This window comes from Hemitrygon akajei, chromosome 20 (assembly GCF_048418815.1).
Source record: "Hemitrygon akajei chromosome 20, sHemAka1.3, whole genome shotgun sequence".
NCBI classification, from domain to species: domain Eukaryota; kingdom Metazoa; phylum Chordata; class Chondrichthyes; order Myliobatiformes; family Dasyatidae; genus Hemitrygon; species Hemitrygon akajei.
The window spans coordinates 20,847,497-20,864,136 of record NC_133143.1 but is presented as its reverse complement, the minus strand read 5'-3'; the positions used below and the strand labels follow the sequence as shown (position 1 = coordinate 20,864,136).

Genomic DNA, 16,640 nt, shown 5'->3' with positions numbered 1-16,640 from the left:
CCAAAGGGGCCAGCAGACGTAAAACATGAACTTGTTGATCAGAGTTCTCAGAAAGACATAAATATTAATACACTAAATGCAAGCAACACACCAGTGGAAACATATAGCAGACCAAAAAGGATCATTAAGTCACCTTACAGACCGATTGAAAGTTGATGAGTAGATAAGGGACTGTCCACAGAATGTAGATATCTTTGTTGGAATGGTTTACTGACCCTTGCAGGTTTATGAGGACGTAGAATGTTTAGAATGTTTGCTTTTCTTTAAAGGGGGAAGATGTGATATTATGTGTGTATATAATAAAGAATTTCAATTCCCAGTGGACAATATGGGTGATTTATCCTAAACCGGAACCTATAATGGTGACAGGGTCACATGTGCTCAGTGTTGATAAGTGTCAGCAATAAAATGTTCCAGTGTTTACCCATGACAAACTTGTCTTTCTTAAGAAGAAACATAACAGAACATAGTTCATAGCAGCTGTGAGGCACCAGCTCTCCTATATACGCCACAGCATTTCTCTGTGATTTACAGCACCCAGTCACATACTATATGTTTTCCTAAATAGCTGCTCATTGTATTTATGGGCACTTAAACTGTGCCCTTCAGAGAGAGAGTGCATTGCTTGTGTCCAGTGTTCAAATGATTACTTATGATACAGATTAGCAGCAGCTCCCTTCACACTTACACATTATAATGTCTTCCAAACAAAACAATTTTTGGGCACTGAAATTCTGATGACATTACTTGTGCTTTGGCCAACAATTCTACCTTGAAGCAGGGTGTCCACACCAGTAATTCTGCCTTTGTGGGCTCCATCATCTGCTGTGCATAAACACAAAGACCTGGAGAAACTCAGTGGGTCAGGCAGTTTCTCTGGAGGGAAATGGGCAGTTGGCATTTTGGCTTGAGACCCTTCACCTTATGCCTGCTGTGCACATAACAATGTCATAGTCCCCGGTGTTGATCTTCTGCTCAAAGTGCAAAGCCTTGGCAAACTAGTAATGCTAAGGAAATGATGCTGCTGTCAGAGGACAGGGATCAAAAACAACATCAAAATGGTAAAATTGAAACCAGTAGATAATTTCCAGCCAAACTTAAAAGTTATATTGACCTACCAAATGTAATCACAGGTATATCCAGTCTCCTCTAAGTTCCATACCTAGAGGCAAAACCACCTGTGCTAATCCTATGTTGCAATGCTACTTTAACTTCTGTTGTGAAATAAAGTTTTAAAAAATTTCATTAACATTAGAGCTAAATCATTTATTCTGAACCCATTGAAAATTACCTTTTATATCATACTGCTGTAAATAAAATCCTCAGTTATTGAATTCTTTAGGATATTTTGCACATTATATGAATTGATTCAGATACAGAACACTGAATGCTAATGTTATTGATTTGCATTCCTGGTGGCAAAGTTTGCCAGCTGGGAGTACGTGTTGAACATTAAAATGAAAGATCAGTGTCCTTCAAAATCTGTAAAACTGCCCTCAGATTTATTTGAACTTTTATTCAATACCACAAGGTCAAATGAATCTAGGAGTAGAAGTACATACTCATAGATTTTGGGTTTCCAACCGAAGTAAATTGTCCTAAACCTGGACAAGTGGCAGAATCTGGGGGAAGATTATGGGAATGTGGGGAGAATAAAATGAATTCAGTGTAAACGAATGTTTGATGCCTGAAGCAGGCTTACAAGAACGCAATGAAATAGAAGCAGGAATTGCCACCAGGCACCTCAAGCCTTCCCTGCCATTCAGTATGATCATAGTTGATCTACACTGGCCTCAAATCAACTTCTGAGCCAGCTCCCCATAACCCTCAATTCCACCATCTTTCAAATATTTATCTGTCTCCATCTTGTATCTATTGATCTGGCCTCCACCACCCACTGAGACAGAGAACTTCAGATTCACCATCCTCTGAGAGGAGACGTTTCTATGCTCCTCCATTTTAAATGAACTGCTTCTCAATTTGCAGGAACATTCTCTTGTTCATCACTCTGCCACTAGTAAAACATCTCAACATCTACCTTGCCAAGTTCCCTTAGGATCTTATATGTTGAACAAGGTCACTTCTCATTCTTCTAAACTCCAGGAATTCAGACCCAAACTGCCTAACCTCTCTTGATAAGACAACCCTCTCATTCCAGGAATTGGCCTGGTGAATCTTCTTTGAACTGACATCAATGCTACTATCTCCTGGGTGAAAAAGGCAGTTTTTATGTTGTACAATACAGCTTGGTCATACAATACAGGAGCAAAATTAGGCCATTTGGCTCGTTGAGTCTGCTCTGCATGCAATTTTTAAGTATCACATAATGAATGATAGAATTCATTTACAACTGATCCAGACTCCTGGCTTCTCATTGATCAGAATTGGTTCAAAACAAAGTATGATGTTATGCACAAACATTCCAACTTCTGACCCTGAGAGTGAAGGTTTGTGCACTACACAGAAGTAAATACAGACAATATAAGCTGACAATAGAGAGTTAGGGTTCATTCCACGTGTTCATCATGAGGACAGTAAAATAAACACAGATATTTCATTCTGCTCTTTACCTTTAGCACGTATTTGCACTACCAAGGGGAAACTGCTCTTTGAGATCAGCTCACTGAATTTGTGAGACATGAAGGGAACATCTAGCACGACAGTGCTCCAGCTGCAGAGTCCTAAAGCTGCTGCCAGCCATTAATACCCTGCATCCACTTCCACGTCAAACCCCCTTTGCATCTGATTCTGCTGGGAGTGTGCGATCAGTGCATTTACTCTATTGCTCTTTTACTTGTTATTTTTCACCAGAAAATTCTTGGGGGATGTGATGAGAGGTATTATCAAAATCAGCATGGTGCCAATTTGTTACTTTAATAGGCTATTTGCATTTCGTTATATTTAATGTTTGCAATAAAACAACACGGTAATTGAACTGGAATATGAATTAAATACCTGCCACAGTAAAAATGACAATATTACGATTCAGATACATTGGCAAATCAGCATTAGGCAGGAAGAACATGCATTTATAATGTGTGCCAGCAGAACACCCCTCAGCTATAAATTCTTTCAAAAAGCGTGTCAATGTTCTCACATAGGCTATGCAGTTACCTCAGCTCTCTCAAAATGTAAATGTTTAACAGAAGGGGACTGAGAAATCCATAATATTTTAATAATGCCATAGGTATTTCAATATTTGTGAGGGCTGGGGCACCAGCTTCACAGGATCTCTGAAAGAAAACACAATATTACCAAGGCTGGTGATGACACTAAGGCTGCTGTAATCTACATGCTCAAAACTCTTTTTGATAGAACAGCTTCAATGACAGGTTCAGCTTGCAGGATGCAGCTTGTCAAAACAACCACAGGCACTTCAGATCTTAGTCTCAGCCACAAATCTGATCTCCTTCCTGAGCCCTGGTGTTCCCAACCCCGATCTCGGCTCTGCTCACACCGCGACTATTGACATTGCACTGTTTGTCAGCACATGCAACGTAACTCATGTCGAACGGCATTCATCAGACAGCACAGCTGGGGAGAATGCAGAGGAGATCTATGAGGATGTTGCCAGGACTCAGCAGACTGAGTTATGGGGATTGAATGAGCAGGTTAGGACTTGTTTTCCCAATGGGATGTAGGACAGTGAAGAGGGATCTTATAGAGTGAAGGACATAAACAGGGTGAATGAACACAGCCTTTTTCCCAGGGCTGGGGAATCAGGAACTAGAGCGTTTCAGCCTAAATTGCTGAGGGGCAATTTTTTCACCCAAAGTGTGGTCAGTATAGGGAATGAGCTGCCAGAGGAAATGGCTGAGGCAGCGAATTGAACAATATTTAAAAGGCACTTGGACAGGGATACAGGTAGCAAAGGTTTTGAGGGACAGAGGTCAAATGTGGTGAAATTTACATCTGCTAGGAGAGAGGTGTTGGAATCACTGCACTCCACGGGGGTGGGGTGTGGCGCGCAGTCCACACTGGAGTTGGTGCTGCGCACCCAGAGTTTACTCGGCAGAAGACAAGCTGTATTGTGGTCGACTGCAGATTTCTGCATTCATGGGCTCAGGTCTGAACTATTTTTCTTGTGTGGTGGTATTTTACTCACATCTTGTGTGTGCTCGCTCTCTTGTATGTGCTTTGTGCTGTGTGTGATTGTTGGTACCGTGTTTCGCACCTTGGTCCCAGGGTAACGCTATCTTGTTTGGCTGCATTCATGGATATTCATGAATGGTTGAATTCAATTCAAGTGAAATGGGAACAGCTTAGATAGGAACCTTGGTCAGAGTGGATCCATTGGGCCAAATGGTCTGTTTCCATGGTGTATGACTCCATCACTACAGTTGAGGACTCTGGGGAAACAGGCATCACCTATGAACATGCCAAGAAATACATGGAAAACCACAAAAATCTGTAGATATACAGACTGCAAATCAATGGCAAACAAACTCTTAGTTCATTCATTGTAATTAGTGTTCATTAAATAGTGGTCTAAGTATATTTTGTATTGGCATATAAAGACCTCTCACGTGCAATCTGTGACAAGGGTTCAAGGTAGTGCTTTTCTTTCAAAGGGACATGAAGCAGAATCCCCTCCACCTGCAGTGGATACCAATCCCCAAGCCCTTCATGAAGTAACACCCAAGAAGAAAACAAAAGAAAATCTGCAGGTGCTGGAAATCCAAGCAACACACAAAATGCTGGAGGAACTCAGCAGGCCAGGCCACGTCTCTGGAAAAGAGTACAGTCGATGTTTCGGGCCGACATTTTGTGTGAGATACAGAAGGAACTTAGTGGGTCAGGCAGCTGAGAGAACTGGACAGTCTATGTTTTGGGTCAAGACCCTTCATCAGGACTGAAAGACAGAGAGGAGAAATAAATAAAGGGAAGGGGTGGGGTCGAGCTAGAGCTAGTAGGTGATGGCTACATACTTCCTTGTCTAAATCAATCTATCACCACCTCTCCCTCACCTGGCTCAACCTATCTCCACCTCTCCTCACCTAGATCCAGCATCTGCAATTTCTCATGTCTGCCAGAAACTCACCACTCCTCCAATGCACAATCACCACTAGGGCTGATACTGATCAGCTCCTTCAATCTGCAGAAAGTCCTGGGCAAAAATTGCTGTCTTTGGGATGTGCAAAAGCAAACTAGGAAAGGTACAGACTTTGTCTTCATAAATACGTGTTAAACACAAGAGATTCTGCAGATGCAGGAAATCCAGAACAACACAGATAAAATGCTGGAGGAATTCAGCAGGTCTCATAGTATCACACACTACCCGTCACAGAGTCAGCTAGGTTTCTCCAACATTTTGCTCATGTAAACAGAGGTATTGTCAACTTTCCGGATGTTCCTCTAAGATAACATGAAATAAAAGCAGAGGATTCTCAGCACATCAGGCAGCATCCTTGGAGAAAGTAACAGAGTTAACAGCTAACTTTCTATTCTATCTTCATTAGAATGAGGAAAAATTAGAGAATAATTAAGCAAAATGTGGAAACAGAGAAGAGTAAAAGGAAAGGTCTGTGGCAGAGAGGATGTCCAGAGAAATTGTATGACAAATGGGGTAAAAATGCAAGGTGAAGCAGGGTCCTAAAAGGACCCCAACATGTTGTAGTTTTATCTCTCAATTCCAATCTGTGCAATATTTTGCCTTTTTGTTTACTTTGATTTTTGTCTGAAGTTGTTAATGTAACCACACGAAAGAAACACGGACAAGTAAATAACACAAGCCAGATAAGAAATCAACAGAAATGGTTCAATAGTAAAACACCTGCCACTTATTTTTTAACTGGTTTCCAAAATAAACCAGACAAGTAAAAAGGGAATGTAACCTATAACTACTGATGAAGAGAAGTTTATGGAGTGGCTCAGTGTACAGTCAGTGGAGCTGCTGCCTCACAGATCCAGGGACATTATAGTAGGTTTGATCTTGACCTAAGGTGCTGTCAGCTCTGGAGTTTGCATATTCTGCTTGTAATTGTGTGTGTTTCTCCCAGATACTCCTGTTCCTTCCCACATCCCGAAGACATGCTGGTTAGTACGTTAATTGGCCACTTAGCGCAATAGGGTTGATAGGAGATTCAAAGGTAATCACTGAGAATGTGGGAGAGAATACGTTACAGGGAAATGTGGAACAGTTGGATTGCTTTCAGTACTAGCATAAACTTGATGGGCCTAAAGGCTTCCTCCTATAATGTAAGAAAATATGAGATCAGTTATGATGGCTAAGCTTGTCAATCAATTGATATAATGTACGTGAGTTTTGCACTTGTACAGTTACTGGGCTGAGTTTTGTACACATTTAGTTCTCTTTAAGTGTCTTCAAGTTTTGTTTTTATACAGAATATTTGAAGTCAACTTTTCACTTTTTCCACTTGTTTAGCAAAATAAGCCAAAAGCACAAGATTTGACACAATTTTCTAGAATTTTTTTGTGGATGAACACCTGCGGTAATTTTTCCGGAAGTCCATTTCCTCTCCCTGCAGACCTCCATTAATTGTATTTAATAAACAGAAGTGTAACAAACTTGGTAAATCAATAGAAGGAATCCATTATCACATGAGCCATCAATTTAAATACACAGACTATCAGTCCATATCTAAGAGTGTTTTCGTTAGATAACGTACTTGTGTAAAAATAAATGGCTTGGGTCTGAGTACTGCAAACCCACAATGGTCCATCAGGCTTACCAGAGATCTCACGATGACTGTGGCCTGATGACAACATGCTTTTATCTACCCTCACCTCACTGCTTATTGGTTTATTTTTATTATTGCGTGTATCAAGATGCAATGAAAGGGTTTTGTATGCATGCCATCCTTAATTACATCAAGGTAGCAAAAAGAAAACAGAATGCAGTAAACAATATTACAGTGACGGATAAAGTGCAGTGCAGGAAGACATATAAAGTGCAAGGGTCATAGGTCAATGGCTAGTTTATACACTTCCAGAAGTGTCTGTAAATTAATAGATGTAATCCTTTTTTGAGTGTTAGATGTTGATATAATAAAGAAAATCATGGGGGGGGGTATAAGATGGCTCTCAGAGCAGCAAGAACTGGGCTCTCTCATGCCATCAGAAAGGCAAAATATGATTATTCACAGAGAATATAGAGCCACTTCTGTGATACCAGAGACATGAAGCACCTGCGTACAATGTTCCTTCAGTCAACAACTTCTAGATAGATCAGGAAACCCTACATTTTACTTATTCTATGTCTTTTACGTTTGTTTTTAATCTTGGATGTGATTCTGGGACTGTTGGAGCCTGTGATTTGCTGTTTGGAGATCGTCTGGATGTCCCAGTGCTCTTCAGTCTCCAAGAGGATTCCAGCGGGTAGAGACAGTGGGTGTGAACCACACGGCGGGCAGGCTTTGGGATGGGGCGCAAGCCGATGTTTGACTCCATTTCACTGATTAAAGCCCCTATCCTGTGCTGATTAAAGCGACGAGGGAGATTGAAGTATCGAGGCGAATGCAGAGGGTGAGAACTGGTTGCTTGACTTTTGATTGCTCTGCACCAGAGAGGCGAGAGCCTGCTACTGTGCCCAGAGAGTGTTGCCCAGGTTTTCTGCATTTTGGATGTGGACTGGGACTATAGACTTTTTTTTCCCAGTCTTATTTTTTATACTCTTTGTTTTTCACCCAGTCTTTCTCATTTATTTTTTGTGCTGGGAGGGACTGTGCCTGTTCCGTTTTGTTCATTTTTTGTATGGGAGGAGGGATTTGGGGGTTGATGATTGTGCTGCCTTTCCTTTCTTTCTTGGTTTCATGGCTGCCCAGAAAAGAATTTCAGGGTTGTATACTTTAGCAATAAATAAACCTTTGAACCTTTTTGATCTTGGCAGGGCATTCAGATCGTAATGGACTACAAATCCATCTGGCACATCAATGATAGTGACACCTCCCTTCCTGATAGGCTGAATATCTTGTACACACGGTTTGAATCGCGGAAAGTTGTACCATTGAGGAAAGCTCACCTCAAGGAGCAGGGACTCTGTCTGGTCACAGCTGATGTAAGGAAAACACTACACAGGATCAACCCATGTAAAACTGCAGTGCTTGGTCGGGTGCTGAGGGACTGTGTAGCCCAGTTAACAGCAGTTCTAAAGGACATCTTTAAATCTCTCTGGAACACTCCACTGTCCCCAGAGGCATCAAGGCAGCCTCCATCATTCTGATGCCCAAGAAGGCCACAGTAACCTGGCTTAATGACCACCGTCCAGAGGCACTAACCTCCACAAAAATGAAGTGCATTGAGCGGCTGGTTATGGATTTTGCAATATATCCCATCTTCCTGCTACATTGGAACATTTCCAGTTGACTCATTGCTCAGGTATATCCACTGATGGTGCATAGCCCTTGCCCTCTGCTCCACCCTGTCCCACCTGAAAAATGGTGCCTCATAAAACAAGATGCTCTTTATCGACTTCAGCTTAGTGTTTCACACAATCGTCCCTCAGACGATGGTGGGTAAACTGTCCTTGCTGGGTCTCAACACCTCACTCTGTAAGTGGATCTTGGACTTCTTGCCAGAAAGGCCAGTCAGTCTGATTTGGCAGCAACATCTCTAGCTGCTAACTCGTGACTGTACTGCTGGATCCAGTTCCAACTGAATCATCAGGTTCGTGGATGACACAACAGCCTCATCAAATCTGATGACAAGATGGTGCACAGAGAGGACATAGACTGGCAGGTAGAATAGCACAAACACAACAACTTGAGTCTCAATGTGAACAAGAGGTAAATGTGGGCTTTAGGAAGGTGCAGGCTGACCACTGCAAATAAATGCCTCCTTGATGGAGAGAGTTAAGAGCACCCTCTCCATTCCCCATCCTCACCCCACCCCACCTTTTCCCTCTGCTTCACCCTGTCCCACCTGGAAAATGGTGGCTCAATAAGCCAGGATGCTGTTTATCGATTCAGCTCAGCATTGAATATGATCACCCACAGACGATGGTGGGTAAACTGCCCTTGTTGGGTCTCAGCACCTCGCTCTGTAGTTGGATCTTGGACTTCTTGACAGAAAGCCCACAGTCAGTCTAATTTGGCAGAAACATCTCTAGCACCATCACACTGTGTACCTCATTCTAATCAATCTTTACAGAGGCACCATCGGTCTGGTAAGACAATCGCAAGGCATTTCACTGCAGGACCCTACAAAGGATTGTGAGGACTACTGAGTGACGCGTGTGAGCTATATGTACTGTGTTGTGCACCTTAGTCCGGAGGAACATTATTTCGTTGGGCAGTATATGTGTATGCGGTTGAAATTACAGTAAACTTGAGTTTAAACTTGATGGGTAGATGTGGATCCACATCACAAACACTGACCACAATTTGTTACATTTGGTTACAAAACCTGAAAAAAGTAATATGTGTCACAATGAGGTTGGGATGTGGAACGGAAAACACCTTGCATTTAGTCCTTGAGTCCTTGCTATAATTGGCTTGAATGAGTCTGACAACTGCCCTGATGAATTACCAAGATCAGCAGTAATGGTGAGCCTCTCTCAAATGCAATGAGAAATGGAATATTGAGGTATTTCCAGCTGTTATTAATAAAAGAGTTTTTCCCTTGACAAAGCAAAATTACCTTTAGTTGCCAATAATGAAAACTAAGTTAAAAGTAGTCAGAGTATAATAGTCTTGCATAAGTAGAGTATAAATTCACCAAAACATTCAGAGCTGGTAATTCACTGTAATAAGCACCCCTGTGCAATACTCTATTAATTTTCTGCACTCTTGCACTGATGGGTAACACTGAAGCACTGCCGTGTGCTGCATTGCATCTTAATGGAACTCCTTTATATATTAAACAACATCTAAATCTTCAAGCACTTCATCTTCTGTGCTTTCCTAAACAAAACAAAATCCCCTGACAGTACAAGGCTTTTACTTCACCTATTGAAAAATTAACTCATTCCAAATTGCTACATATGTTCTGAAAGCTAGATTATTGTTTCGTCTAAAAGTCAAACATTTGGCCTCTCTATTGACTGAATAATAGCCGTGACAGAAAGTGTAACCTGATACTCTGCATACTGTGAGCAGTTTTGGACCCCATTTCTAAGGAAGGATGTGCTGGCTTTAGAGAGGATTTAGAAGAGGTTTGCAAGAGTAATCCCAGGAATGTTATGGTTAAAACACACAAAATGCTGGAAGAGCACGACAGGCCAGGCAGCATCTATGGAAAAGAGTAAACAGTAGATGTTTCAGGCCAAGACCCTTCATCAGGACTGCAGAAAAAAAGATGAGAAACCAGATTACGAAGGTGGGGGGAGAGGATGAAGAAATACAAGGTAGCAGATGATAGGTGAAACCAGGAGGGGGTGGGAGTGAAGTAAAGAGCTGGGAAATTGATTGGTGAAAGAGATACAGGGCTAGAGAAAGGGGAATCTGATAGCATAGGACAGAAGGCCATGGAAGAAAGGGAAGGGGGAGGAGCACCAGAGGGACGTGATGAGCAGGTAAGGAGATAAGGTGAGAGAGGGAAATGGAAATGGGGAATGGTGAAGGAACTTGAGAAATCAATGTTCATGCCATCAGGTTGGAGGCTACACTAGAGCAAAGGAAATGTCCTCCTCCTTCAAAGAAAGGGGCTTCCTTTCCTCCACCTTTAAAGCTGCACTCAACTGCATCTCTTCCATTTTGCGAACATCTGTCATCACCCTATCCTCCCACCACCCCTCCAGAGATAGGGTTCCTCTTGTCTTCAGCATCTTGAATTTCCAGCATCTGCAGATTTTCTCTTGTTGCAGTTAACACATGAGTAAAGTTCAATTGCTCTGGGGCTGTACTCTCCGGAGCTTAGAAGAATGAGGGGGGATCTCATTGAAACCCTATTGAATACTGATAGGCCTAGATAGAGTAGATGTGGAAAGGATATTTCCTCTGGTGAGGGAGTTAGAAACAGAGGACACAGCTTCAGAATACAGGGACGTCCCTTTAGAACAGAGATGAAGAGGAATTTCATTAGCCAGAGGTGGTGAATCTGTGGAATTCAAAGCCACAATGGATGTGGATTTTTAAAGCGGAGATTCATAGGTCCTTGATTAACAAGGGCATCAAAGGTTACAGAGAGAATGCAGGAGAATGGGGTGAGAGGGAAAGTAAATCAGCCATGATCAAAAGGTACAGTGGTTTTGATGGGCTGAATGGCCTAATTCTACTCCTATGTTTTATGGTCTTAAAAAGTACACAGAAATACTTGAAAAGAAAACTACAATTTTATTCAATACATGCCCTATTGGGAGATGTCATTTCAATGCTACAAGTTCTATAATTTATTTTGCTCTCTTTCTGTATGCTCCCAGAATAGATAGACTGACAGTTTCAATACTTACTGCTTCCACTTCAAAATAATTTTCATTTTGCACTGGCTGAAACACATAAGCCCTACACTGTCTCATGATAACTTGGTTTTGGTTTAGGTTTCTAACCATGTGAAAATTCTCACTGATGTGTAAATTCCACACTTGCAGTCAAAACTTCTGTTAATCCAGTCAGTAAGTAGTAGAAAATGGAGGCAATGAATTTGTGTGGCATTTCTGCCTTATTTCCAGTATTACCTTTAATATGCCATTCAATTTTTTGCATTAAATTAATGCTTTTAAGTTATTCCAGGTTTTGGTTTTGCAGGAAGTAATCACCTTTGATTCACACAAAGTATTGAAAAGAATTTTAAAAGATCTTTGAACTTTAATTAGACTTGGGACTGTCAGGGTACCTCACAGCCAGTAAATAACTTTAGTAATGCAGACAACTTAACAGCCAGTTGTCATAGCAAGATCTCACAAACAGGAGGCAAATGACCAGTGGTGGTGACTGAGAGACAACTCTCCAACTTTCCTTCATGTAGTAAGAAGAATTTACTGAGAGAACATATCAGATTCACTTTAGAAGGCACCCTCTGTCAGTACAGATGAATCTCCACACTGTGCTGCAGGGTCAGTCTCCAACACAGTCCTGAGTCTGCCTCCAGCAATGTACTTGAACCAACAACCTTTTCACTCAGTGACCAGTATCGCCCTGAGTCAACATTTAAGTCTATCAAGCATTGCTATGATATAATGAAGATTAATGGGTTTTATTGGAATAACTTTTCAGAAAAAGAACAATCCTTGAAATTTTTTCCAACATCTTGTAATTTTCCTTGGAAATGCTACACTTGGATATCCAGTGGAACTTTTTATATGCCCCTTTCTACTTCTGACTGAGCTGATCTCCTAAACTGACACTTCCCTACCTTGCAGTAAGAATGTTGGAAGCTGCCCAGCAGCTGCTGTGTTTGACTGGTCTGATCTACCCTCCCATTTGGCTCACTTCTGCATTTGTTGCATTGATGATCTGCTACATGCTCAGCAAGTTGTGTTTCAAATTCCCTTTTACAAAATACATTTGGTGGTTAATTTAATGCATTTGTTCAATTCTATTCCATAAGAATAGATAGCAAGTTGGCTGCCAGTCAAACCACAAACAGTACGGAAAAATAATCTGTATGGGAAACCAATTAAATCAGGTTCAAAATATAGAATGAACTGCACAAATGATGAAACCACTGGGATACCATCTTCAAAGAAAATTATTGGATTATTGAATCTTTATGATCCTCTATCAGCTCCCACTAGGCTACCTTTCCAAATATAAACAGAGTTGATTGAGGGAAAGTGGTTACCCTGTCACTTTATACTGTTTTATGGATGTAATTTGCTAATTTTTCATCAGTTGACATCAGAAAACCCAATTTGTTGCTTTGGAGATGTTCCTGATGTAGTTTACCCAGGAACAATAGCAAGATGAATCAAAATGTGGACTCACCTCAGTACCAAGCTTCTTCATCAGATGCAGGAAAAAATCATCCAGTTCATTGCCTTCAATGTATCCATTATCTAGACAGATTTCAACAAGTAAAACAGTTTACAGAAGTGCAGATAAGACAGTAAAACAATCATCTTCTAGAAATTTGTTCCAATAGGCTAACGTTACAAATCTGATAATAAGAGAGCAACAAGAGATAGATCTGCCTTTATTCAGTGAGCATTAATGTCATATGTAACTATAATAAGATCTCTACAGTTGCAAGCATGATCAGTCAGAGACTGAGACAATGCACCATTTGGTAGATGATGTGAAGTTGTCTTTTATGTTTCATGATTAAAAAAAGGTTTCCTTTCAAGTTTGCTTTTGTATGTTTAATAAAAGTACAAAGCCCCATACCACACAATGAAAAATGAGCAGGCTAAGTGATTTGTTTTAATGCTGACAACAGACTGATGAATGCACAAGGCAAAATGAAGTGACTTCTTCCAATGACCAGCTTTCAGCATGTTACAGGGTGCTTTGAACAGTCTATACAGTACAACAAATGTAAATAAAATTGAGCTGTCCAAATAATAGCTAACCTCCCACTCTCCTTGAAAACGAGATTAACATATTTCTACTTCACTAAACAAATATAATTTTTGAAATGGCATTAAACCTTGGTCTCATTTATTGACCCACAGAGTACAGGGTAACTGCAGTATCCTATGTACTTTACTTTAATATGCTGATTGTGGCATACATCTTTATTTTACTAACGGTGTTTAATAAGTATGGGGCTACATTTGCTGTCATTTCAAAGCCTGTCTTCCTTTGGCAACATGGAAATATTTTTAACCTCTTCTCATCTTCAAGGAGACCAGGACTCAGCTGTTATTACCAATTTACTTTCAACGTGTTCGCTGCACGGCTCATTCAGTGCACCCTATGGCACAATGGAATCTGGTCTTTAACAGCATTCAGTTCATCAAGCCATATATCTAAACTTTTTTGAAAAGTGTTTAAATAGTGTAGAACAAGGTGACTCATGTTAACTGGGAAACCTGGTCAATAATACAATTCATTCCAAAATGCAACTGCAAGTACAATGATAGTTCATGACTCAAAGCAAACAAACAGGTGTGTCCAATCCATGGACTTTAATCTTATCAAATACACATAACAAAACATGTTGAAATGAATTTACACATTTCAAAACTGACAACAAAAATTACCACCTTTTAAATCCTCTTTTTTTTTCTCCCAAATTGTCAAGGGTCTCAGCCCAAAATGTCATCTGTACTTTTTTCCACAGATGCTGCCTGGCTTTCTGAGTTCCTCCAGCATCTTGTGTGTGCTGCTTGGATTTCTAGCATCTGCAGATTTTCTCTTGTTTGTAACAAAAATTAAGGTTATCTTTTCTTTTTATGCAGCCCCTTGTGGTTGAGGATAATCTGCTTCCACCTTGAGGTGGTTTATGTATTTATTTATTGAGCTACAGCATAGTGAAATAGTTAAATATTGAGCCATAGGCCCTCCTAGCCCTTTGAGCCATGCTGCCCAGGAATCCCTGATTTAACCCTAGCCTAATCACGGGACAATTAACCTATCAACCAGTACGTCTTTGGACTGTGAGAGAGAGAAGACCAGAGCACCTGGAGGAAAGCCACGTGGTCACAGAAAGAACATGCAAACTCCTTATAGACAGCAGCAGAAATTGAATGGTGGGGAAGTTAATTACTATGCTATGGTGACACAGGTAGAGCAGGAGGTGTTTGATAGGGACGGGTGGAAAGCAGTGTGCTCCTGCCCCTTGCACACAGCTCTTCTGCATGCTCAAGGAGCTGAGCTTCTCAATTTCAGCCTGGATGCCCCTTTTACATTTTCGGTGGCCAGAACCCAGGAATTCTCATGAGTTGAAGAAGATGTTAATTTTTTTTCAAGATAGACTTAAAATTTGTTGCCAACTTAGCATCTGCTTCTTGCATCAACTGTTCATTAGCGCAATGCACAGCTAGTAGAGCTGCTGCCTCCTAGTTCAATCAACCCAGTTTAGTCTTGGCCCCCTGGTGCTGTCTGCATTGAGTTCACAATTCACCCTGTTACTGCATGGACTTCCACCAGCTGCTCCAGTTTCTTCCCACAGAAGTTAATTGGAAATGCTGAACTGTGTAGGTGAGTGGTAGAATCCGAAGGGAGCTGCTGGGATGTAAAGAAAATAGGCTACAAGGAAAATTACCCTGTAAACTTATGTGCACTTGAAGAGCCTTCTTTCAGTGTAATAAGGAAGCATTTATCAAAAATATCAAAATGAACATATGATCCACCTGCTCCATTTGGACACTTCCTGCTAACGTAACAATTAAAAAGACCAAATATCTTCAAGAAGACGGTGACCCAAGCTATTACCTTGAATGCAAAGCTGTCTTTTAAACACCCAAAGTTACCTTCTGTATGCCCACACCAGCATGGTCTCTCGAAATTCTTCCTCTTAAGATACTTAACTGGTAATGACCACGGTACAGAATTTTTTCTGCAGATATATTTGTCAACACGCAGAACGCCTTGTAACTTTGGACACCTTTTGATGGTCTAAGTGAGGGGACAAAACACAAATGGCTGAAAACAATCCGTAGGTCAGGGAGCACCAGCTTAGAGGGAATCAATTTAGGAGAAAGAACTGGGAAGGTGAGGAATAATGCCGCTCTAAGTGCAGAGAGGGCAAGGAAGGGACGGACAGGACAAAGGGAATACCCTCTGATAGGGTGGAGCCACGGTTGCCGATGTGAAGTTAATCAGAATGAAAGACTACTACGAGATATGGGTAATTTGATTGAATTCATCCAAGCGGCTTAAAAATACTGTCCGACCGCAATTCTTTCAATGATGCAACTGAACAAGCCACAGTAAAGCTGAGCGGTAGTTAAAAGCAGTGTTCTCTTTCTCAAGCTCATCGGGCGCCAACAATCCCAATCAGAATGCATATCGTCCTCTCCGATCTACTAAGGAGATCGATTTGATTGGAAACAGTTGCATAACCTTAAGAATTATTACTATCTAAATATGGGCCAAGCAAAACTGTTAAAAAAAAAACATATTCTGCTTGCATTAACTCACATATTTGTCGCCCTATGGATAGGGGTCACAAAGGGCACTTTGCACTGTATGTGATAAAGTAAAAATGGATTACCATCAGCATCAAATCTTTGCCAAATCTGCAGAAACCCGACGGCGTCCAAGTTGTCGAAACCCGGGCTGTCCATGGTGCTGACGAGCGATGGAGAAAGTTTCCAACTGCTGACTGCCTTCTCTGATGGGTCGATTGTGCCGCGCGGGTGAGACGCAGCTCTTCCTGCGTGTCGCTAGCCTCTCCTCCACTCCCAGGAGGAGAAAAAAAAAGCAGAAGTCCACGGGAGATCAGTAACAGCCAGGTGCCAAGCGCTGCCAGGCCAGTCCGCCCCTTGCCCCTCCGCTCTGCTGACGAGTTCTGAGCTCCTCCCATCCCGGCATCCGACTGAACGGTGTGCAACCATTTCGAGCACCCGGCAAGGTCTGCATTGAAAGGCTGTTTGGAATAATAAGTCGTCCGGTCCGACAAACTGTTATACTGTACTTCGGAGATCCGGATTCACGAGAGACTGCAGTTGCTGGAATCTAGGGCAGCAAACAATCTGCTGGAGGAACTGCACGGGTCGAGCGGCATATTTGCTTGAAAGCCGTTGTCGATGTTTTGGATCAAGACCCGTAATGACAATTCCATTGTCCCCACAAACGCTGTTCGACCCGTTGGGTTCGTCCAAGAGGTTATTTGTTACTTCCAAGTTCTACTCAGATTCA

The 16,640-nt window shown here is 41.5% G+C and overlaps 1 protein-coding gene across 1 annotated transcript in view; it reads right to left on the bottom strand.

The window, feature by feature from the left end:
* scgn (secretagogin, EF-hand calcium binding protein) overlaps nt 1-16,249 on the bottom strand; it is a 54,521-nt gene extending 38,272 nt beyond the window's left edge. Inside the window, exons 1-2 of the mRNA XM_073023973.1 lie at nt 15,994-16,249; nt 12,822-12,892 (exon numbers count right to left, since the gene is read on the bottom strand). Of these exons, the coding sequence (XP_072880074.1) occupies nt 12,822-12,892; nt 15,994-16,066 (144 nt within the window). The 5' untranslated portion in view covers nt 16,067-16,249. The remainder of the gene's footprint in view (nt 1-12,821; nt 12,893-15,993) is intronic.
* Nucleotides 16,250-16,640: the final 391 nt, after the last annotated feature.